We start from the raw sequence: 26,214 nt of genomic DNA on the forward strand, positions 1-26,214 counted from the left end.
GACTTTCTAAGTTTTCTTGGGCTAAAACAGTGTCTCACTCTGATCTTTTGTTGACTGCTACTCTAGAATTCAGTTTGAGGTGTGTGTGTGTGTGTGTGTGTGTGTGTGTGTGTGTGTGTGTGTGTGTGTATGTGTGTGTGTATGTGTTTAAGTTATTTGGAGGGAATATTAAGAGAGTTTATATGAATGCTTATCTACTCTACTATCTTGGTTCTGTTCCCAGAAGTCTCTCTTACTTACAATTTAATCTAGTCCTGTTGATACTTAGGAACCTAGGACTATGAATTTGACACATCTAGTGTAAGACACAGATTCTTCCCTCAAGGAATTTACAATCTAATTATTCTAATTCTGTGTTCTAATCCCTTCAGTTGTTAGCACTCTCCCTTTTGAAATTGCTTTATACATAACATAGTATTTCCCTGTTTCTGTACTCTTGTAGTCCCCCTACCCAACCAAATCTCTTCAAAGAACTATTTTGTTTTATGTCATTTCATCTTCAGGACCCAGCAATAAGCTTTCAGTAAATTTTGTTTTAAAAAATTATCTAGTGGCATATGAACAGATTTGAAGTAGTATGAACAGGGCTTATATAGGCAGAAATGGATATCACAGCATTCTGAATGAAGAAAACAACATTAAGTAGTACATAGAGATAAGTAGAAAAGTCCAAGGCATAATTGGCTAAAGGATATCGCACTAGCTTAAATAAAGTACAGGGCTACTTAGTGGAATACTTCAAAATAAATTTCTAGAGGTAGTGTGGCTCAGAAGGCAGTAAGCCAAGCTAATTCATTTTGATTTTCTTCTATATGTATTAATAACGGAAGGTTTTAAAGTAAGATATCAAATTATTAAAAGGGAAAAATTATTTATAGAAAGAAATAAAATTTCACCATAGTTTGAAAGGGGAAGATTTATATTGCAAGTAAGGAGCAATTTAGAATACTATTAAAATAAATTAAATGTGAGACAATAAGGACTCTAGACCAGGGTTGTAGAAATGGAAAGGGAAGAAAGAAAAAGAAACTGTCAATAAAAACAGCATTGGGCAGGGACATGAAATGGTAATAGAAAAGAATAAGAGCATAAAATGATAAAGACGTTGAATATGATGATTTTGAGAAAAAGAGTTACTGTGTTTGTCAATAAGGAAGTCACTGGTAACCTTTGAGAGAGCAGAGTTCTCACAACAACCTTCTGAAATAATGCAACTTTTATTGTAATCATTTTAAACTGAGAAAACAATCACAGAAATGTTATATAACATGAAATCAGTAAATAATGAAACCAGGTCTTCTGACTTAATCAAGGGCTCTTTCTTCTTTCTGACTCTCTCCTTAATATAATACATTTAGCTATTATTGGTTATTTAGTGTAATGGTCTAAAATTGATGATCAGATTAAGTATCTTTCCCAACAGCAGAGCAGGGAGTTAAAAGAGTGGTTAATGAAACACCCAAAAGACAAATTTTATACTGTTGTAGTTAGCTAGTAGTCAGTCCTGGAATGGGCAAACCTTGTATCTTTTCTTCTGTCCAAGCATTATTCTCAGATCTATCTTTTTTGTTACAATATTTCTGAAATCATATAGATCCTTTCAGAGACATAGACTTAATGAGGGAAAGCATTTGAAGAGTCATAGGGGATAGAATAATTATTGAATATTCCTTATTGTCACATTGTCGACCAACTGTGTACGCAATTATAGAAGGAGCTGTAAGCATCTCTTGAAAATGAATTAACTATCAGCATCCCTTCAATAGCTTGATGTGGGCATTATTGCATTATGTGGACCTGTACAGAATTTGCCAGATAATTGTTAAATCCACATCATACTCTTTTGGAGTGAACCTCTGCTTTTCATGAGAAGCATGCACAAGGTTTTAAAAATGAACATAAAATGACCCCCAAGTCATCTAAATAATCAACCAACATCATTTAATACATTGCTACCATCTATCAGACACTATTTGGCACTAGGTATACATTTAAACAAATGACATAGGCCCTTGTTCTTATAAAGCTTGTATTTTTATAACAAAAACAACAATAATAAAGCCTATGTCAAAGTTTAGCATTTGGGACAGTCAGCTATTCAATAAGCATTTATGATATGACAGAATTGGCATCTTTTTTATTGTTTTACTGTATCAAATACCTATTTGCTTTGTGGAACTATATTTTGGGAACATGATGTGTGATATATTTTAATTAATATACTAAGTTACCTTACAAAAATGTTCAGTGAAACCTTTAAAATAGCATAAATCTCCATTGCACACTTTATAAAAACTAATCCCTAAATGGCACATTTTCTTCATCCAGGGAGCTGATTTAAAAACAAAATACTAGACTCCTGAAGTCCTAGATAAACATTAAGGAATTCATGTTACACAAAAGATGTGGGAAATCGAAATATATAGGTTTCTCTTTTGTCTTTTGATTTTAGTAATTTGTGTTGTTGAAAATTTGTGGGTTAATAGTAATATGAGAAGTGGAGGTAACTGCAAGGGGGAAAAGGAACAGCAGAAGCAACAGAGAGATACCGTGTTTCCCCGATAATAAGACCTATCCTGAAAATAAGACACCCACATACTCTTTAATATTCCGCTAAAATAAGCCCTCCCCCGAAAATAAGCCCTATCGAACTTACTATGAAAACGGTCATCATGGTGATCCCCTGCGCTATATGCTGCGTAGCGGTACCTTCAGTAAGCAGCGCCGCCCTCCCCTCCCGGGTGAAACGCACGTCGCGCTCCGAGCTGCATCCAATCAGAGCTGCAGCAGTGAGCGCGTCATCCTCTTCTTCCCTGGTGATTTGCTTGCTGGCGCTACTGAGAGCAGCGCCGCGGAGTAGAGCTGAGACAGGACCATCTAAAAACTCGGTAAGTTCAGTAAGCGATGGAGAATAAAATAAGCACTCAGGGGGCATGATGGAGGCTAAAAGGGGCATGATGGAGGCTAAAATGGGCATGATGGAGGATAAAAGGGGCATGATGGAGGCTAAAATGGGCATGATGGAGGATAAAAGGGGCATGATGGAGGATAAAATAAGCCCTCCCCTGAAAATAAGCCCTCTGGTGTTTTTTAGTCCCAAAAAAATAATAAGACAGTGTCTTATTATCGGGGAAACACGGTAATAGCACTGATTTTAAAAAGTAAAAATGAATGAAAACCCTTCTGCCTACTCTCCCCTCGCTCCAAATCAGAATTACCTAATCTATGAGTTGGAAGAGACCATTTCATTTACCCTTTACTTGAATAAGAATCTCTTCTTTAACTCCAGTAAGTGATCATCCAGATTTTCAGAAAGACAGCTATTCAGAGGAAATATAATCTCTACTAAGAAATATCCATTTTGAAGCAACTTTAATTCGTAACATCTCCCTTAGACTGAACTTTGTCTTTTGGCCACATCTACCCATTATTCATAATTCTATGAGGAGCAGAGCAGCAGCAACAATAATTAAAAATAACAATAATACTAGTTAGATTTTATAGTATTTATAGTTTGAAAATCACTGTATAAATACTGTTTCATTTGATTCTCACAACAACTCTGGGAAGTAGATGATATTATTATCCCCTTATTGTAGATAAGGACACTGAGGCAGACTAAAGTGACTTGCCAAAGACCACAGAGCTAAGAAATTGTCTGAAGTAGAATTGAAGCTGTAGTCTTCCTGATTTTTAGACCATCTACCTGTACCATATACATGCCTATTAGAAGACTAATTTTTTTTTTCTCTAGATCAGGAGTGGAGGATGTTCTGTCCATGGGCTCTATAATGTCCATGAAATCATTTGATCTGGCCCTATAAAAGGCAACTGAAGATCACAAGAAGACCACAATAGCTCCCATTGCTTGAATTCTTTAAGTTGATAATATGGCCTAGCATGGTCTTCCATGTTTTCACTTAGAAAATTAACCAGAGCCATTTATTGCAGAAAACATATATTTGAATCTATAAACATTTGTTTGTGCTTATTAAATGCTAGTGTAGGTATAGGAGTGGGTAATGGATGGCAGAAGAATACAGATTAGAAAAATATAATTAGTGTATATTAAAAGTTTATCATAATTTAGTACTTATTTTATTATTACTCATATATTCCAAGGACTTGGTGACCTCATTCATTAGGGAGTTTTCTCTAATGATACAGATCACAATTCTTCTGTTTTTCCTTCTCTTAAATGATTTTTAAAAACATGTTCCCCATATGCTTGCCACAGAAAGGTCCAGCCAAGCTTCTAGTGGACTTCTTTATTTCTGACATTTTAGGGTTATCTGGGGAACACTCTGCTTGTCAATCTATTCCATTACTCTTACCACAGTTCTTGATGACATTTTATTCTAGTTATTCTTCAGGTTTTTTCACTGGGATATGTTAGCTCAGAAATCAACCTAAACATCAATCTTTCCTCTGCCTTCTGATTGTTGCTCATTTTTATTTCTTTGGAGGTGGTTATACTCCATGTCTAGTTGCCATATAGAAACACTAGTAAAGTTAGAATTAAAAAAAAAAAAAAAAAAAGATGGGTTGTTGTTTTCATGGGAGCTAAGTGGTACAGTCCATACAATATTGGTCCTGGAGATAAGAAGACCTGAATTCAAATCCAGTCATATATTGGCTGAGTGATCCTGGGCAAGTAATTTAATATGTTTGCCTCAATTTCTTCAATTGAAAATGGAACAATAACATTCATCTTTCAGGGTTATTTTATGGATCAAATGAGAGTATTTGAAAGTGCTTAGCCTAGTTCTGATATGTAATAGGCACATAATAAATGTTTCCTTTCTTCATGGGAAGCTTGATGTATCCCTAAACAAACTTTAGTTTATAGTTTTATGCAGATCATCCAGCTAATTCTCTCCCTCCTGTTCAACTTGAGTGCTGACGTGTTAATCTAACATCTTTAAAAAACTCTATAGGTTGTCCATCCAAATACATATTGAGATTTGAGTAATATATTATTTGTCCTTTTGGATAGAGAATTTCTATTTCTTATGTGAATAGAAAACTAGGCCTGGAATTAGGAGTCAGAAGTTCAAATCCAGCCTAAATATTTACCAGCTCAGCCACACTGAGCAAAAAACTGACTTACCCCTGTTTGTCTCAGTTACCTCATTTGTAAAATGAGCTAGAGAAAGAAAAAAAAAATTAAACCACTCCTCTATTTTTGCCAAGAAAATCCTAAATGTGGTCAGGAGGAATCAGACATGACTGAATAAAAACAATAAAATTTGTTCCGTACTCATCCTCTCATTGAGGATGCCCTTGATTAGCACAAAAATAGCTCTCATGAAGCTTTTGTATAGATGGTAAAGCAGTCATATAACTTGCTGGTTATTAAAAGTTTTCAAGTCATTTTTTTCCCAGTATAATATGGTCTGAGATTCTTTCTATGTCTTTGGTTCCAACCACTCCTTAAGGTGCCTTATATATCAGTCATTGGTGCTCTCATAATTGTGGTGTTCCCCTTTCCTCAGCACACAGATTTACTCACATCTATTGTGAAGAAATCTAGCACAAAGTTCAATTTGAAGAGAGCTTTCCTAATAAGTCCTCCAGATGGTTATTTTTAAAGATGATATTGTGTTACATTCCCCATCATTCACCCAAATTACCACTTAGAGGGGACCTGTGATAATTCAAAATAATTAAAAATTCTTGGAAGATACAAATCATTTAAGGCAAACTAACTTAAATCTATTACTTTAAAAAATTTAAATCTATTACTTTTGTGCCATTATAGCTCCAACTACTCTGAAAAAATTTCATATATAGTTTGTCCTTTAAAGAATAGAGTCATTATATCTTGTCATTGCTTCACAGTATTTCTTGGATTAATAACAAAAGCAGATTTTTATTAAATACTTGTCATGAGCAGCATATTATGCTAGGCACAAGGGATAGAAATACAAAAATAGAAAACAGCCCCTGCTCTCAAGGAGGGAAAATAATTTCTCCTTTAAGTAAATGTAAGATACTTTGAAACATGAGAGATGACATGTTGAGGGAGTTCAGGAAGTAATTTCTCTAGGAAATGGCATCTGAACTTATTGATCCCTGAAGAAAGCTAAGAATTTCAAGAAGTAGAGGAAGTATGTTCACCTTTTCCCACTGCCATTACCTTTACCTAAGCCCCGATCATCTTTTTTTTTTTTTTTCTTTTTTCTTTCTTTTTTTTTTTTTCCTGGATTTTCTGGATTGTTTTTCTAGATTTTTCTGCATCTTTTTACTAATTTGCTACCAAAGAACTTTCCAAAGCATCCTTCCAGTTCATTTATTTTCAACATAATTCAATGAGCATTAGGTGTTTGAGTATTTGTAGATCATTTTGCTAAGTCCTAGGAAATGAGGTTCAGATCAAATTGTGCCCTGTCCACATGAAGATGATGATGTAGCAAGTTTTTATTTTTAACTCCTTCAAGTCAGTTCTCTGTTAAAGATTGCTTATGTTTTAAGACCAAATCCACTTGCCTGACTCTTGAGGTACAACATGATGTTTTTACTTTGATTTTTCATCTTTATTTTCCATAATCCCCAGTGATCAATAAGGCTTTGTTGAACTGAATTGACATTCTGCCACAGAGAGCACATCTATGTTCTTTGGGTCATATAATTTCCCTTTCCTAGAATTGTCTATTTTTTTACATTATTTTTATTTAGATTCAACTCAGCTTCATGTTTCCTTCACTGTAGCCTTCTCCAGTATCTTATCACACTAATCTGCCCCTATTTAACAGATTTATTGCACTTATAACCTGTAACAACAATAATACTTTTACTTAGTGTTGCATTCTCCAGTTGTTTCATGGATGCTAGTTTTAATTTTTTAATTATTATTTTTTTTAATTTTTAATTATATTTCTTTTCAGTCCCACAAAATACATACAGTATGGCTTCATCACAGGTATCTGAGAAACACTATTTGAATGAATGAAATGACTCAATTTAGTTAACATTCTTCCCATTGATCCTTCCATCTGCTACTCAGTGATAAGTAGAATGTATTTTTTTTTCTTTATCATTTATGTTTAGACTATAGTTTCAGGTAAGTTGGGAATAGATTCTAGTGGAAAAGGGTCCTGTATCGAACAATGGAATATCTAACATATTATCCAAGATTTTCCTCATGAAGCAGTACGTTCCCTCATGCCAGGAGATCTTTGAGCAGAGATATGGTAGAGAGCCTTTATCTCTTCAATGGGTAGACTTATTTCTATAGACCTTCCAAATCAAATCAACAAACTTTCATTAAGAACTACTATGTGTCTCAGTGCTAAGAATGCAAAGAAAGGCAAAACATTGTCTCATGTTCTAATCTAAGAGACAGCAAGCAAACAACAATGAGCAAATTATATATAAAGAGAATAATTAACAGAAGAATGGCACCAATATTACTGGGGACTGGGGAAGGCTTCTATCAGAAGGTGGAATTTTAACAGAGATATATGTAAGGACCAGGGAAAAATGTGTTCACAGAATGCCTTCTCATAATTTCACTAAATGGGTTTTCTTAGATTCTAGTTGCACTAATAATTAAATTAATGAAGGAAAAACTAGAGAAATGTAGACATTAGGAAAAGGGATGTTCTTAATAATCCACATAACTGCCAGTAAAGATAGTTGGTCTTAAGCTTATTCTCATGCCATTAACTTCCAGTTTTGTTATTAGAAATGAAGGGCTAAATTTAATTCTGTTTTAATGATCATAAAAGACTAGCACTATTTATTCTATGTTACTACTTTGTATGGCATTTAATTCATATTTAATGATTTAGCTGATATATTGATTTTTGGGCTCATAAATTTGAATAAATCTCAGTACTACTTGGCAAAAATCTCACACACAGATTCTTTTAATGTCTACTTTAAAACCTTGTCATTTTTTTTCACAGTAGACATTCAAATGCAGTAGTCTTTTAGTAGAAAAAATTTGTTTAAAGAAATACTTTGAAATTCTAATTTTCATCATTAAGCAGATAATCATTAATGAAATAGAACAATGGTAACTCATCGCCTAGTTCTTTTCAAGGAAAAACATTTACTATTTTCATAACATTTTAATTAGAAAACAGTGGTCCATCCTAAGTAAAGCTTCTTGTAAAAGGAACTAATTCTGTTTCACTAATACTACAGATAAATTGAAGTCAGTTCAACAAATGTTTATTGAACATGCTTTGTGACAAGCACCATGCTAGGTACTGGAGAGCCAAAAACAAACACAATGGTTTGTGCCCTTGAAGACTTTACATTAAATTAGGGGAAAACAAAACACAGATTTGACAATATAAAGTACACAGAAAATAACATGAAATCATTTCATGAGGGATAACTAGGGGTAGGAAGATTAGGAAGGCCTCATGTTGGAAGAGGCAGCTGAGCTGTGCTTTGAAAGAAGGTAGCATCTTAGAAAGTTGGCATAAAGAGGAACAACATTTCAGAGATGTGAAACCACCTGGACATATGCAGTAAGATGTGAGATGGAATAGTATAGATAGAAAACACGTAGTTGGCAAACTTTACTGAAAATGAAAGAGAATCAATGGGACAAATATGAAATATGACTTAGAAGGTGAGAAAAACACAAATTGTCTAAATTCCCCTTCAGCAAGCAGTTTGACGAGATGAACTATTTATCTAGCATATTTGAAAATGACATATTTGCAATCTTTCTTTTTTTTTTGTTTTTATTTTAAATGAATTGTCATTGTATTAATCACAGCAACATTTACATACCTTTGATAAATAGTAATATGTGTAATATATCTATCTATATAACCATTTATATAGATATATTACATATATACATATGTTCAAGACAGTTAAAAGGTTATTTAAGGTAAGCTAACCAGAACTTTGTCCAGCTTGCTGAAATTTAAAAAGCTCTAATAGCACTTCCATTGTAAAATGATTTCAGTAAGGTGTTTTGGAGAAGGATGATAAATGACAAAAAATTCTGCTCTACAATTTGAAGTTTGAAGAAATGTAAGCAAGGAGTGGTTAAGGGACTTGTCCAGAGCCATGTAGGCAATATGTCAGAGGCAACTGACTTTGAGGTGGGAGCAGGCTGAGGAGGTAATATGGCTGTCTGCTTCAGAACAGCAGAAATATAAGCTTACATTTATATTGTACCTGTCTTTTTTTTAAAGCATTTGATCATCATAGTAGTGCTTATGGGGTGGGTAGAAATAGCTAGCCAACAAGTGAAGAATTCAGTCAAAGTTATTGTTATTATCATGTACACATATACCCACAAATGTATTTAAACTACTAGCTAGAGTCCTTTGTAGCTGAATTCAGTCAGACAGGCTTTTGGCTATACACTCAGCCTCTGAATGAGTGAGTGAGCACAAAGAGAATTCAGCCCTTTGGGCAAAGTTGCAGAGATGTTCACTCTGCCAGGCTCACGTGGTTTGTAATCTTGCTGAACAAGAGGTAGAGATTTCACTGTTAGTGCAATAAAATGTCAGGGCAAATCAGCTTTCAAAACATAACAGAAATCTTGAGCTTTTTAAAAGAGAGTCATAGATCTGGTGCATATGACACATCTGGGACATGGAATAGAATCAGAGTTTAAACCAGAGGGGAATCTCCCTACATTTCAAAGCTTGGTACATTTAGGGTTGTGTAGCTATTCAAACATTTTGAGCAATAGAGCCTTTAGATTTATAGATTAGGAAATTCTTTCCTTATTTTTGACTAAGTATTTCCTTATAAATGGCACTCAACGAGGGAATGGCTATGTGATCATCTGGTTAGAAGAGGCAAAACAAAATCCATTATTTTAAAGAACCTAGAAAAAAAAAATGAAGACTTGAATTATACCATTATTATATTTTGTCATATAGTTATCTTTCTGATTAAAAACACTGATAGACTGATCTCATTTTGCTAAATGTCCATTCTGGGTTAATTGACTTGACAATCTAATTGTCTGAAATTATATGAAATAAATTAAGAATTAAGTTTCTGGGGGAAGAATGATTATTTTCTCTTCATCTCAATATCTTCCTAACTTCTTTCATAATAATAAATATTTAATAAATTCTTTTGATGATTTTTTAGAAAATTCTGAAATAGTTTATCAGCTAATCATGTACAGACATAATTTTGTCACCAAAGTTTGATGACATGGGTATTCTGGACACATCAACAAGAAATAGAAACAAAAAAAAAATATATCAAGTTTAAATGATTCATAGAAAAGATGAAAAGACCTAATTAAGAAAGGCATGACTAAATTGAGTATGTCTATCTTATATGTAAATTCATTGTTTAAGGCAATATATGATATCAGGGAATGCAGTAGTAATAGATTTATTATATTAAATAAAAATTTTACTTGAGTATTGAGAATTATAAACATAAGGATTTCTATTAGATTAAAAAAAGCATCTTCCAAAGAAAGTGGCCCATTTAAAATATACTTGTGAATATATTAGAGGATCGAGCAAACACAATTATGATTAAAAGTAGCTCTGGATTTAGTCTTCTGGAGCAATTAAGCATTTTTGGAAAGAAATAAATCTGCTTACATACAAAATCAATCTTAAATCTCTCTTGCTGCCTCTGTCTGTCTGTCTCTCTCTCTCATTCTTTCTGTCTCTGCATGTGTGTTGTACAATAACAGTCTGGCAACAAAATTTGATTAATGCTTTATGTTGTTTATAATTGACTAATGGGAAAGGCTAGGCAGCTAGGTGGCACAGTAGATAGAGTTTGAGGCCTGTACTTTAGTTCAAATCCTCCTCAGATATTCCGTGTGTTATCTTAGGAAAGTCATTTAACCCTGGTTGCCTCAGTTTCTGTAACTGCCAGGAGGGCATGTTACAAGTGGGCTTATAAGTTTCCTTATATGTAAAATGAGTTGGAGAGGGAAATGGCAAACCAATCCTCTATCTTTAACAAGAAAATCCCAAGTGGGGTCACAAAGAGTTAGATGTGGTTGAAACAACTGAATAACAACAAATGAGAAGACAAAATGAATCATGGAATTGATTGAATAATTGAATTGAATGATTAAAAAAAATCCCAAGGCAACAATGAATTTCAGATGTAATGGAATTGGGAATGAAAGGGAAACATTAACAGTAAGTGAAAGCTTCTTCCAAAACTTTCACCAATGGGTGATCAACTGGGGAGACCAGAATCTTCATTTCAACTCTATAAGTGAATTTATGGTTGCCAGTTGTAAGACTAGTTGTATATATAAAGCTTCTTAAACTGTGAGTCTCACATAAATGAATGTGAGGGTCATGGAATTATGATTTATTATCGGAAAATGTTTGATTTGTATATCTATTTTATATACCTGTACACCTGGAGTCATGGAAAAATTTCTTGGATGAAAATGGTTTATGAGAGGAAAAAAATTAAGAAGCCTTGGTACATAGTAAAATGTGGATGAATGAAACTAGCCTTGGGACAGAAAGAAAGGAGGGAGCACTAGTGGTTAATTTTTTTTTGTAGAACATTACTTTGTGTGATGTGTGGTTATTTCCAACATTCAACTAAAACTGCTCTTTCCAAAGTAACCAGTGATCATTTAATTGTCAATCTAATGCTTATTAACCATTTGTTTTTGGTCTGTCAAATTTAAACTTGTTATACCTCTTTTCTGAATTTTTATGACACTCCTTTCTCTTGTTTCTCTTCTTACTTGAGTCTACTTACTTCTCAGTCTAATTTGCTGGTTCTTTATCCATGCAGTGATTCAAAACTGAGGTTTTACCCCATGATTTTGCTCTCCATCCTCTTCTCTTTTTTTTCTTTACAGTCTTTCATTTGGGGATCTCACTTTCTCTCACGGATTTAATTATCATCTCTATGTGCATGAGTGCCATGTATCTGGTCCTAATCATTCTTCTGAGCTATAGTTGTACATCTTCAACTAAATATTCAACAATTTTAAATCAATGTTCTGATTCTATTTGCTATAGCAGAAAGTATCAAACACACAACTGGTAGGACCTATTGCCTCCCCAGTGGCCTGAACTAGATTAAAATATAGTTAGGAAATATGTAACAAAATAAATTTTAAAAATAAAATAGAATTTAAGAAAATATTTTCTAAGTCAATAATATGAGATTGTATGGATTCTTAGGTATAGTTTCTGTTTGAATTTGATATCACTGTTCTATAAAATGCCAAGCTTTCTTAAATTTAGTGCCTTCCCTAACCATTAACCATTTCCTACTTATCCTGTATATGGTTTGTTTATAAATATTTGTGTGCTCATTGCCTCCTCCATTATATTGTGAGCTCTTTGAGGGCAGGGACTGTCTTTTGTAGCTTTTTTTTTTTTAATTTCAGCACATGGCATAATGTCTGGCATAGAGTAAGCACTAAATGTTTATTAACAGATGGTAGGTGTTTCATATTCAATCTGTTCAAAACAATTCATATCCTTTCCCTTAAAATCCTTTTTGTCAGAATTTCCCTATTTCTGTTGAGTTTCTTATTATCTATTGAGCTAACTCCATCTTAATCCCAACTCATCACTCTTCCTTACCTTACCTAGCCCAATAGTTACCCAATCTTGCTATTTCTATCTCCACCACATTTTTTGCATTTGTCCCCTTTTTCTCTATTCATATGGTTACCACCCTAGTTTTACCTTCTGCACATCTCTTTTTGGATAGTTGTATCAAGCTTCTAATTGGCCTTCCTTCCTCAAATTTCTCTGTTCTTCATTCTGTTGCTAAATGCACAACTGCTAAAATAATTTTCATAAAGTATGTCTGATTATTTCATAGTGTCATTTGATAAACTCCAATGTTTCTCTATTGCAATTAAGATCAAATAATAAATACTGTGGCTTAAATGTCCCAGCTCAAATATCACTTTCTATATGAAACCTTTTCTGATTTTTCTCTATTACTGTCTGCCTCACCAAAATACCTTGTATTTATTTTAAATATAATTAATATTAATACTTGTAACTCCTAATTAGAAAGTAACTTCCTTGAGGGCAGGTTTTTTTTTCCAGCTCCTAGTATTGTTTATAGAATAGTTTAGTAAATGCTTAATGATTGATAGGTTAAACTAATTTTAAAATCTTATCTATAATTGGCAGGCATTTTTAAGAATTCTATTTATGAATATGAATTCATTGTTAGGAAAATTATAGCAATTTTTGAAGAAATTCCTTCATGGTATTAAGGGGAAGAATGATATTTTTTAGGACAAATGGGAGTATATCCAGGAAAAATACAGATTATATTGTTAATGATTAATAAATATTGAAATCGGGAGAATCTCTCAAGGGAAAAACATGATGATTGGCTAACAAATCTATTTTCTTTTTCTAAAAGTGGCATAAATGGACTGCTGCCTTGGGTTGGCATGAATAGCACAAAATTATAGAGCACTTCCATCCAAAATGTAATTATGGTATTCAAATAATTATCTCAGAAACATTAAGCTTCAGAAAATAGTGTTTTATTTATGTATAAGGGTCCATTAGAGTATAAAGTCAATATTAGCCGCTTACTGGACACTCAATTTTTCTCACCAATTTTGAGAGAAGCCACTATGTGGTTACAATATTGATTTCTAAAAATTTAATGGATTCCTATAAGCAAATATCCTTTCAAAATATTTAAAACAAGAGAAAATTAATTGAGTTATAATACATTGCCCTATTATTTGTGGTGATCACATAAGGCAGATCAATTATATTCATGAAATAAAAATTCAGAGTTCATTTTTCCATTCTGCCTTGGAGAACACTGTTAGAATGGTAGGATGTTCTATTACAGTTTTACACAGTGGTTAAAATTTTTATACTTCCTCTTTTTATTTCATCCAACCCCCAAATAAGGTTCAATGCCACCAAGAAATATATGGGTTTCTGAGCATAAACAGAGCTATGTATTAAAGCTACAGGTAAGAAACAGGAATCAAGAAAGCAAGGTAATCATGGAAAATGGAAAGTAGTATATATAATTGTGGTGGATATTCCTTGTTACATAGTATCTATTGCCACATTTTCCCCTAATGTGTTGCTACAGGATAGTAGTAGTACAGAAGATAGAACATTGGACCTAGAGTCAGGAAGTCCCATTCAGATTTGGTCTCATATACTTATTGTTATGTGACTTGTGTTTATTTTAGTGTCCACATCTATAAAATGGGGATAGCAATACTTTTTTTTTTTTTCAGGACTCTTATAAGGATTTAAATAGATAACATTTGTAACATCTGCTGCACCATAGGTGCTATCTATATAGATATTACATTACATTATATTATATTTGCTTTATTATTGTCATCATGTTATTATTAGCATAAGAAAGTTATATTGCTTGCAGCACCAAGCTGGGTGATAAATTATTTTTTCTTGAATTGTACACAATCCATAAGGTACACTTTCAACTCCCTCTTTTTTTCCTTCTGGCAACTTTCTCTTGTACTTTGAAACTCTTAATTTTTTCCTCCTTTATACAATGAAACTTTAAATTTTGTGTTACTCATATTTGCTCAAAGCTCTCTGCCATGACAAATCCTTGCCTTCTCTCATAGTGCCAAATGTTTTGGTTCTTTCTTAACTTCCCCAAACAAATTCTTCCTTTCCAATATCTTAGTACTTTTTTAAGACCCTGTATGTAATATGACTGGCCAGCAAATTTATTAAACTAATGGTTTCCTAGATGACATTTCTGTTTCAATAGAGGCCTTCATTGTTTTAAGCTCAAAGAATGACTGATGTGGGACTTATGGGCAGTATTAGTCTATCAGCAAGCATTTATTAAGTGTCTAATTTGTTCTAGACACTGGAGATACAAAGACATAAAATGAAACAGCCCAATCATGTCAGACTTAGTGAAGAAAAATTATTTTTTGGTTAAGGGTAAAATAATGCTATCCTGTCTTTCAGTTTTATCATTTAGATGTAGTAGCTCCACAATGGGTCCAGTTTTATAATCCACATGATAAATGAATGAATGAGCATTCATTAAGTGATTACTATTTTCAGTAATTGTGCCAAACACTGATGACACAAGCACAAAATCAAATAAAGTCCTTGCCCTTAAAAGTGATTACACTCTGATAGGAGAAGACAACCCTCAGAAGGGAATGGCAGCCAAGGTAATTTACAGGGATAATTAGCAGGGAGAGAAAAAAGTTGATTATAGGATCATATTTTTAGGATTTAAAGGGAATTTAAAGGCTATCAAGTCCAACCCTTAGATTCACTCATGAAGAAACTGAGGCATAGGGAAATTGAGTAACTTGCCAAGGATCATAAGTTAAGAATCTAAGAACCAAATCTCACAGTTTTTCATTGTCCTAAGAATAAAATTGGCTTAGCCCTTTCAGGAATGGTTTGCTCTGTATTCTAGAAGTGGAGTTAGGAAGAGAGAGAAGGTGGTTTCAGAGAAGATAGGGAGGAGGGTAAGAATGAATCAGGTGAAATATGGTTAGAAGTATGGCTGATACCTTCCCCAACAAATAGGCCCAAGAAGATATATATGCGTGTGTGTGTGTGTGTGTGTGTGTGTGTGTATAAATTAGTTTAAATAATATTATATACATAATATGCAGTAATATAATATATACTATTCTAACCTGCAAAAATAGTGATGAAAGGGTTAAAATCCCTTGATATCAGCATAACATCATATTAGTTTCATAGAGGTGAGATGCAGAGGTGGGAAATTAGTGTTTTGATAACAGGTAGAAAAGTTAGCTGCCTTTGTGGCTAGAAGGGACTTTAAAAATGCCCAAAGTTAAGAGATCCTTCTTTGAATACTTCTTTTTGAAGCTGGGACACTATGTGCTTTGTGTTTCCAAAATATAGTTACAGAATTTATTCTTTATGTATATGCATTTATCTCCTAATTAAGTATTTCAGAACTTCTGTCACCTAGGTGCATGTGATAAGCTCCCGAAACTTCTTTCTGTGGGACTAATTTTTTTTTGTTTAAAACATCATCCTAGTAGATAAAGCTTTCTCCACACGTCAGATTGGTCAGCAGCTGAGGAGTAAATGGAAACTAATGACACTCATCAGGCTGATGACACAAGTGATTTATTGGACACAATCATTTAACACTTTCATAAAGTCAATATAAGGGAAAGAAACTGGTTTCTTATTATGGTAAACTGTATTTGTGCTGTCAGCCCAGAGTGATTTATTACAAACCTGTGGCTAGGATTAGGATATTATAAATGGGGGAAAAATGGAAGGCTCATTAATTTTTTATACCTACAGGTAGAAGACATGCAGTGGGCTAATAGAGAGCATACTCATCCAGCATCTGTCTGCAGTCTGCCATGCAAGCCTGGGGAAAGGAAGAAAACAGTCAAAGGAGTCCCCTGCTGCTGGCATTGTGAGAGGTGTGAAGGTTATCACTACCAGGTGGATGAGCTGACCTGTGAACTTTGCCCTTTGGATCAAAGACCCAACATAAACCGCACAGGCTGCCAGCTCATTCCCATCATCAAACTGGAATGGCATTCTCCCTGGGCAGTAGTGCCCGTGTTCATTGCTATCCTGGGAATCATCGCCACCACCTTTGTCATCATGACTTTTGTCCGTTACAATGACACTCCCATCGTAAGGGCCTCTGGACGGGAGCTGAGCTACGTGCTCTTGACGGGAATCTTCCTCTGTTACTCGATCACTTTTTTAATGATCGCTGCACCCGACACAATCATCTGCTCCTTCCGGCGCATCTTTCTGGGGCTGGGCATGTGTTTCAGTTATGCGGCCCTCCTGACCAAAACCAACAGAATCCATCGGATATTTGAACAAGGAAAGAAGTCCGTCACAGCTCCCAAGTTTATAAGCCCAGCGTCCCAGTTGGTGATCACCTTCAGCCTCATCTCGCTGCAGCTTCTGGGGGTCTTTGTCTGGTTTGCTGTGGACCCGCCACACATCATCATTGACTATGGCGAGCAGAGGACACAGGATCCCGAGAACGCCAGAGGGGTGCTCAAATGTGACATTTCTGACCTGTCGCTTATTTGTTCGCTTGGATACAGTATCCTCTTGATGGTCACGTGTACTGTTTATGCCATTAAAACCAGAGGTGTCCCAGAGACCTTCAATGAAGCGAAACCCATTGGATTTACAATGTATACCACCTGCATCATTTGGTTAGCTTTTATCCCCATCTTTTTTGGTACAGCACAGTCAGCAGAAAAGGTAAGTGGGATACACTGAATCACCAAGTGTTTGCCTTCTCTTCTCTTCCGTGGCCATACTCGCTTGCATTTCCTAAACTCATTTATATTCTTTCATGGTCCTTCACTTCATGCTACTTAAGATTATGTGTATCTTTCAGGGTCACCGCGCCCTGAAAAGTGAGTGAGATAAGCAAGATTTCCATGAAGAATAGTGAAATGTACTTTCTTGTGGGGAAGACTAGAGAACTGATAGATTATACCTTCTGCAATCCTCTCCCCAGGCCTCTCTCTCTAAAGTAACTGTGCTCTTCCGAATTAACACTGGGAGGAGGGAAGAGTAAGAAGTAACTGCAAATTCATTAAATCCCAGACATGTCCTACTTTAAGCAAAAGTTTCTTCTTTTGCATTTCTGAAGTCAGTGGGGAGACTCGTTTACACTGGTGGTGATGGTGGCACTGATAATTATTGTACTTCCTTTTCCTTGTCTCATTAAGAGAACAGGGTGAGGATGCAGTGTGGGGGAAAAAAACTGAGATGGATTTTCTTTCTTCCTGCTTTTCATTCTCATTTCTTTCAGTAGGCAACTGTAGGCATTTGGTAAGATAAAAAGAAGGAAAAGGAAAAGAGGAAAGAAAAGATGATAAAGCAAGTGGGATATTCAAGGGTTTGTACTATATCAGGAGCTAAGCTTCCTAATTCAACCTACCTTGAGAGGAGCCGAAACTAAATTTTTTTTCTTTTTCCCACTTTTCTCCCAACAACTCTAGAAAAGAAATTCACAGTTTAAAAAATAATAATTACACTGCTGGAACGAAATAATTACATGTTCATAGAAAATAAATTTAGGTGTCCAGTTTGAAAGTAGAACATCATTAAAAAAAAACCAGACATAGAATATCTCCCTATGATAGTTATTCCTTTAGTAAATTGTTCCTTTAAATTAAACAGCTATAAAATTGTTCTTTCCACTATTAAAAGTTATAAACAAGTAGAAGAACATCCTGGGGCCAATTAATGCTTCTTTAGCAACCTTTAAAGTGAGACTCTGCAGGACTCTTAAGTCCCAGCTAATTTAGAAAACTAGCTAGATGGGGGCACTGAGAGCTCATTGCTATGAGTTGTCATTTTTTATTAGATCTTTGTTAACTTCAACCATATTCTTATAAGGAAAAAAAAATGACTTAAGCAAGCTTGCTGTGAATAGGTCAAACCAACTGTGGATCCACTATCTATGACTTGGGTGATATTGTGGAGGAGGAAAGCAAAGCACAATCATTCTGACCTCTCAAATAAAAAGTAGTAAAAAAAACAAAAACAAACAAAAACAAAAAGCCCTATATTTGATCTAAGTTTCTGTGTTTGATTTAGGAGAGAAATGTGTGAGACAGAATTGTATTTGGTATAAATTGTGCACATGTATTTCCTTATATAGCAAGTTTTTGATGATAGCTGTGGCAAAATGTGGCTTTCAAAGAAAGTATTGGAAATTATCTGTAGTTTGAGTGAAGAAATGGAATTAAGTCTTGGTACAGTTACCAGTTCTTGAACAAATCACTTATCAATTTTAGTGTTTTCTCTCTCTCTCTCATTCAGTTATTCTCTCTCATTCCTTTTTAAAATTTTAGACATTATGAATGTATGTTTACCTATTGCTTGAGAAGGAAGTATGCTTTAATGGAAATGCTAGTTTTGGAGTCAAAGGAACTGAGTTCAAATTCAGGCTGGACCTGAAAGATAGTAATTTTAATCAAATAATTAAATGCCGGGGTCCTTAATTTTCTCTTTTATGAAAAGAAAACATTGTACTACAACGTAATTCTTAATCTTTTTGTGTGTCAAGCACCCTTCATATTCTGGCAAGTCACATGGACATATGCTTTTAAAAGCATAAAATATAAAACATAGGATTATAGAGGAAAGCAGCAAGATTGAACTAGTAATTGACATACACACATATATAATATAAATATATAAGTATATGTTATATTAATTCTGAACTTTTACTTATTTGTTCATTCTGGTACCATATTACCTTGATTATATATGTTCATATATATAAAGACAAATTTTATATACATATATGTATTCACACAACACACACACAAATATATCCAATTCTTCACGATCCCATTTGGGGTTTTCTTGGCACCCTACTGGTGTGTTTTGTCAATTTCTTTTCTAGATATAGACACACACACACACATATATATATATATATAAATATTCATTTTATATATGCACACACACATATATACATACATATATATATATATGTGTGTATATACACACACACACATATATATGTTATATAATATGCCCTAACACATTATACAGAATAAGTCCATGGATCCCAGGTTAAGAACCTCTGAATTGCGTAATTTCTAAGGTCCTTCTAACTCTAGATGATTCTCTTATCCCTAAGATCCCTTCCAGCTCTAAATTCTATCATCATAGACTTCATCTTAAGCAGTAAGTCACCTTTATCTGAGCTGAAGAATAGCTCCCTGCTTACATAACTCTGCAATAACAAAAAAATTCAATAATAAGTAATTTACTTTCCTACATTATAGAAAAATGAACATTTAAAAACAGTTAAAATCTCCAGGATTTGAATACTTAATGTGAATTTTTTTCCAATTTTTTCTTCTATTTTTGAAATTATAGGCTACTCTTAATTTTTACATAGTAACTTCCAGGAGAAAAATGGGAAAATTAAAATGCTAATAAGATGGTTTTGTTATTCAGTTTCTTCTTGTAAGGTATTTTTTTTTGTTTTGTTTTATTTTGTTTTTAGTAAATAATATGCATCTCTAGAGTAAGCCTCTAGACTTCATCATAGTAGTTCAAACATGCTATGAAAGTTTTTTTTTTTTTAATAAGTAACTAAAGTGGTTGTTATTTGAGACAGAGACAAAAATAGGAACAGAGAGAGATAGAGGCAGAGTTAGAGACAGAGAAATCAAGAAAGGAAGATGGAGATGGAGATGGAGAGGAAGAGTCAGAATGTAGGATTGCCTTTTCTTCCTTAGCTAATACAGAACTTTGCTGAAGACAGCTATTATAAAACATGTTAATTGGAACATACAATTTTTTTACACATACAATTTGGTTGAATGAAGAAATGACTAAAGAGATGAATAAGAGAGAGAGTACCAGGAACTTTGGTAGTAGATTATCAAGTCTTTAAATTATTTAGCTAGAAACAGGGTTTGCTCAGACTTGGACCAGTTATACATCAAGGTGCCAAAGTTATAAGATAGTTAAGGCTCTTCTCCTGAGGTGCTTAATATAATAAAATTAGATGTGATTCAAAAAAACAACAACTATGCTTTCAAACTTCCCACCTAATACTCTTCTCTGCCTAAGGCCCTTAATCACTGTTATTCTGAGAGAGTATTCAGAATCCTTCAGGATGGTCTTGTTTTTTTCTTTTGTTCCTCAAACAAAGGGATGACAAAAAATATATACATTTAAAAATAACTCTAAATGCATTTTATCAATTTTGATTCATCTCTATCATCCCTTAACATAGTCTAAAGCAAGCATTCTTAAGCTTTTTCCACTTATGACCCCTTTTCATCTAAAAAGTTTTTACATGACCCTGGAAGAATTCTATCACTTCTCTAAGCCTCCTTTATCTTATTGACAAAATGATCTTTAGATGTTCTTTAAAGTGCTTTTCAATTCTAACATGTTTGTTCATTTTGTTAATTATTTGACGTAGAGTGATTTGCATTGTCTGGCTTAGCCAATATGTTGTCAATATTAATCAATTTAACAGCAGATAATCAGCATACAAATGAATATATATTCTGGTCCCTGGTGTATTCTATGAAAGAGTAAGAAGTCAGGGGTGATCTCACAACTGGGAATAGCAGTGATGATTTTTGTTGTTGTTTATCCTTACTTCTCAAAGAAGACCATGACATCATGAAGATGATGCCATGACATGCAAGTGGATTGGATTTAAGTAAAGGAGGCTGTGTAAGATCTCCTGCCTCCTTCTCTCCTCCAGAGCTATCTGGGTCCATCTGGCCAGATATAGATTAGGACAACTGAAGATGGCCCTAGAAGCAATGGGATACTTGGCCTTTTAAAGTTAAGGTCCTCAACAGGTTTTAGTGTGCTGTACTCATTCAGTAATTAAGGTTAGGTAGCAAATGAGGCAAAATTGAGGCAAAGCATCTTCCACTTCGTAAAAAAATCTAAATAAATGAATGAAGGAATGAGTGAATCTGAGAGAGGAAGACCCTCAGGGTTTCTGGCCAAAGCAGAAATGATGCTATTTACATTCAATCTGAGTCAATCTGTGGTTTGAGTGAAGAAATGGAATAAAGTCTTGATATAGTACCAGTTCTTGAACAAATCACTTATCCAACTTGACCAAATGAGGTTTAATCTAGGACTGATTGGTGGCCAATGAGAATCAAATTGGTTTTGGTTTAAAGCCTGGTCATTAAGAAAGAAAGCTAACCAGTATCTTGGAAAGGTTCAGACGTGCAAAAGAGAAAAAAAAAGGGGGGGGGGGGCTTTTAATTTGGAAGTGGGAGAGGGGAACAGGGAATAGATAAATTAAATACAGAAGAATTAAATACAAAATATAAAGACAGACACAGACACAGAATGAAAGACAACAGAAAGAAAAAGAGACAGTCTCAGGGAGACACAGAGATAGATATACAGACAAGAGACAGGCAGAGAGATATATAGTCAGACAGAGAAGGCGAGACACAAAGGGAGAAAGACATAGAAAAAGGGAAATACAGAGAATATAGATGTGATTTGAATTTCATCATGTATAAATAAAGAAGATTTAATATAAGCAAAACAGTTGATATACCTGGGAGTTTAATGGGTTTCACAGTCAATTTGAATCAATAGGGGAAAGTCATTGGATATAAGATTTAGTATAGGGAACTCCTATATAAAGTCTCTTGATCAATGCACATTCACACCATCACTCTAATTTATGGTCTTAGAAACTTGCCAAAGGACATGTCTCATCAGAGTCAATATGTATCAGAGTCATCACCAAAGGGTGATATAATAGCCAAAACAAAGCTTTTGTAAGGAAAGGCTTAACTGAGAGGGAAAATGTCTAAAATAAGGAAGATTTGTTCTTGGCAGAATCTATCTGAATCAGTGTTCATTTCTGAGCATCATACCTTGGGAAGGAGATTGATGAGTTGGATTTCATCTAGGAGGGGAAAAAATTTTTTTTAGGAGAGTAAAGAGCTTGGAAAGGATGTTCTATGAAAAATCAGCTAAAGAAAGTAAGGTTGTTCAGCCTAGAGGTGGAGTAGAGCAGGCTTTGGATGGGTGAGAACACACCAAGTATCTAAAAGGCTAAGAAGGATGAGATTTGTTTTGTTTAGCCTTAGAGAGCTTCACCCTGAAGTCAATGATATTTAAGTGTGTGGCTCCCATGAAGGGTTAAAGGACAGAGAGGGGTCTGGTAGAATGAGTAATCCATAGTGGGTAGAAGTTGGAGAAGCAACAATGACTCCCTCCCCACCCCTGACAAAAAGGAAATTAATTTCCTTGGCTATGCCTAGAGAAGAAGCTTTCAAGTAAAGGCTGGATGATTTCTTGTAGCATATGATATAAGGGAGTTTCTAGTAATGCCATGAAGTAGGCTGAATGGTTTCCTAAGTCACTTCCAATTATGGGACTCTAATTTAGTGAAATTCATTTTTTCTCATTACATATAAATTCTCATAAATCAATTCTAAAAAAGCAGTTCCAGAAGTATTTTGAAACATAATAGTATTATTAAATAATAGCTATAATTTACATAGAACTTTATAGTCACTGAATACTTTGTATTTTCCCATTTAATCCTTACAATGGCTTTACCAGGTAGGCAGAAGGTGTATTATTATCTGTATTTTACTAAATAGGATACTGAAGCCCAAGTTCATGTGCAGTTACTGGCAGAGCCTACATTCTGGATCCAGTTGCTTGTGGGCTCTCTATAGGGCTACCTTGAACAGCAGTACTCATTTGGAAGGGCTTAGTTAGCATGTGCTGAATTGAATTAAAAGAGTGTTCTATGTTTAAATATTTTAGTATTTCATAGTCACTTTATATCTCACCCTTTTTAATGTGGCTTGTAAAAGGAAACAAAGCAAAATAAAACAAGAACTTTCTAGTGATGATTGGAATTCTTTATATGATAAAAGGTGAGTGTGGGGGGGGGGAGGTGTAAAGGGCTAGAACTGAACTGATGTATTTAACCTAGATGCAAGGTAATCTAGCACTTGAGGCTAATCACCAATTGGACAATACTCTATTAACATGTTTGGTGGATGACCCTACTTAACTATTCTGTTCTGGCTTGATCTATGGGTGTGGACAGGGAAGGGGAGGAGAGATCATTGGGTGGAGTAGGAGAAGGAGGATTCCTTACTGGGCAGTGGAGAGAGAGAAAAGAGGGGGGAGAGTCCTATATCTATTCCCCTAATGGAGACCCCAAAAGAACAAGAATAAAGACTTTTGCTTATCCTGACTCCAGTTGATTCTAAGATATCCAGGGTCACAACAGGGAGGGGGGAGAAGGGAGGCTTCTTCCTGAGATAAAGATGAGAATAGCTAACATCATATAGTGTTTTAGCTTTGCCAAGTGCTTCATAAGATATTATTTTGTTTGATCTTCACAACAACCTTGTGAAATAGGTGCTATTATTGTATTTACAGAAGAGGAAACTAAGCCTGAGACATTTGGGAAGTTAATAAAAAGGCATTTTAATTCTAGCCTTCCAGAACCCCAAGTCCACTTTATTCCAAGGTACCCAACTGGATTCAGGATTGTTCTATGGCTTTGCATTTTAACCATCATCTAAGCAAAATCTTTGAGAGTTTCATTACCATGAGGGAATAATGCAGTACAGGATCAAGGGATGAAAAATTCAATGTGAATAAAAATCATCTCACCAATTTTGAAAACAGCTATGTTTTGCATAATTGTACCAGATGAAGCTAATAGCTCTAGTGAAAACCTAGTTAGAGAAAGCAGAAAGATTTTCTCTTTTGAAGTTGAACACATGATCAATAACGGCCCAAAGATATTTCCATGCATCAAATCTCAAAAAACATTATCTGCTATACTTAAAAGTTGCCTCAAGGATAGATACCTGTGAAAACTTCAACAAAGAAACCTCTGGATTCTATGACTGACAAATTGCAGCTTCACTCCTGGGTGTTTTGAATTAAGTCTGTTCATATAATTCTACTATTCTAGTTGTTGCTATGGCTCCCTATCACTTCTAGAATAAATAAACCATCTCAGTTTGGCATTTAAAATTTATCTTAGTCTACCTCTTGTGAACAGTCACCACATATTGCTTATGCTTTCTCTCCTCACATTCTATTTTTCATCCAAAGTGGGCTATTTGTGGTTTCCCAAACTCACCACTTTATCTTGTTTCTTCATGAATTTGTATAGCCATTTACCATGCCTGAAAATAAAGATTTCTCCTTTTTTCTGCCCCATAGAGTCCTTCCTTAGCCTCCTTCGTATTCAACTTAATTGTCAGCTCCTATGACAAACCCTTAATGATTTCACTAGTTGTTAGTGCTTTCTCCCTATTAATATTTTCTTGTATTTACTTCCCTTTTTAAGTAGAAAATAATCTCTTTAAAAATGAAGACTTTTAAAAAAATGTCATTGTTTCTATAGTTTCTACTCTAGGGAATTATTTGTTGCATTCACTTTAATAAATCCATATTGAATTGAATTAGGTTAAAAAAAAGCAGCAGGCATAATGAACACATAAACTAAAAACTTTTCTGGGATATTATGATAAAATATATTACTTAAAATTGTAGTTAATGAAATTTTATGATTAATTGTAGAATTATTCCATTTAATTGAATTATATGAATGTGTAAAAACATTATACTATACAAATCTATCATTGTTTTTTTAATGTAATGCTTATAATTTTTTCTATAAAACATTAGATATCAGGTATTTGGTTAGAATTGCAGTGATATTGCTGCATCATGGTTTCTATGCATGAATCAAATTTGATTTGAGTCATTTAAGTTTAAAATATCAAAAAATACAAAACTCATAATACGTATGAGAACTACCCTGCATTAAATTTAAATCCTTTTCTAAATGTCATCTACATGCAGAAGCATCTCAGGTCAGTCTTTGATCCCAGGTCAAACCTTCTCATTTCTCACTAACCTTACTTTTGGAGGCCCCCTCTCCATCATAAATTATCACTGGAAAAGTTTATCATCCTGCTTGATATAATCATCCTTGGTGCTTTTCTCTTATCAGCAACCTCCTCCTTTTTGATTGATTGGTGGTGTCATGAACTTCTCCTTTATTTAAGGAGAAGACAGGCTGTCTCTGGGAAAGGCCCCGTTGGATGCATTTGTTTTGGACTTCTTTGGCATCTCCACCATGGCCCCTTATCAGGCACTTCCCCCTTCTTCTTACATTCCCTCCCCCCGAGTTTGCTTAGAATCTAATAGGTACTTAAATGTTTGTTGTATTTTGAAAACGAGAATTGTTTTGGAGAGATCTGTGATGGCAATTATTAGATAGTGTGGATGAAGGTATAATGTGGTCCATTTGTAATTGGAATAGTTGGGTTCAAATTCCTACTCCATCATTTGTACGGATGTCCTTAGGAAATACACTTAAACTTCTTGTGACTCAATTTTTTTCCTTCTTTTAAAAAAGGGAGAATAAAATTTTAAAAATCTCTTAGGTCCCTTCCATATTTATATCTGTGATTCTAAGAAATAAAAACGTGCAATGCTTATTAATGGTGGGGCGGGGGGAAGAGAAGAGTCTTATAAATTTTAAGATGATAAAAATGCCAAAGAGATAAGTTATGTGTTTAATAAACTTCTATAAAATATTTTGCATATCAAGAGGACTTCAGCTTAATTGCAAAGATAACCAAAAGGTTAAATTCTCAGCTGTGGAAATGTTGTGATTTGGAGAATTTTATATACTCACTAAATCTAAACCCAAGTAAAAAAAAAAATCAAGACAAAAAAACAAAACATAAACCTATATATCTTTACTATTAATTCATGCCTA

General features: G+C 34.3%; 1 protein-coding gene across 3 annotated transcripts in view; it reads left to right on the forward strand.

The window, feature by feature from the left end:
- Positions 1-26,214, forward strand: part of GRM8 (glutamate metabotropic receptor 8) — a 953,266-nt gene that overhangs the window by 803,031 nt on the left and 124,021 nt on the right. For all 3 annotated transcript variants that reach the window (XM_074268051.1, XM_074268050.1, XM_074268052.1), the window contains exon 9: positions 16,233-17,168. In XM_074268051.1, coding sequence (XP_074124152.1) covers positions 16,233-17,168 — 936 coding nt within the window. The remainder of the gene's footprint in view (positions 1-16,232; positions 17,169-26,214) is intronic.

The sequence above is a fragment of the Sminthopsis crassicaudata genome, chromosome 5 (genome assembly GCF_048593235.1).
Source record: "Sminthopsis crassicaudata isolate SCR6 chromosome 5, ASM4859323v1, whole genome shotgun sequence".
NCBI lineage: Eukaryota > Metazoa > Chordata > Mammalia > Dasyuromorphia > Dasyuridae > Sminthopsis > Sminthopsis crassicaudata.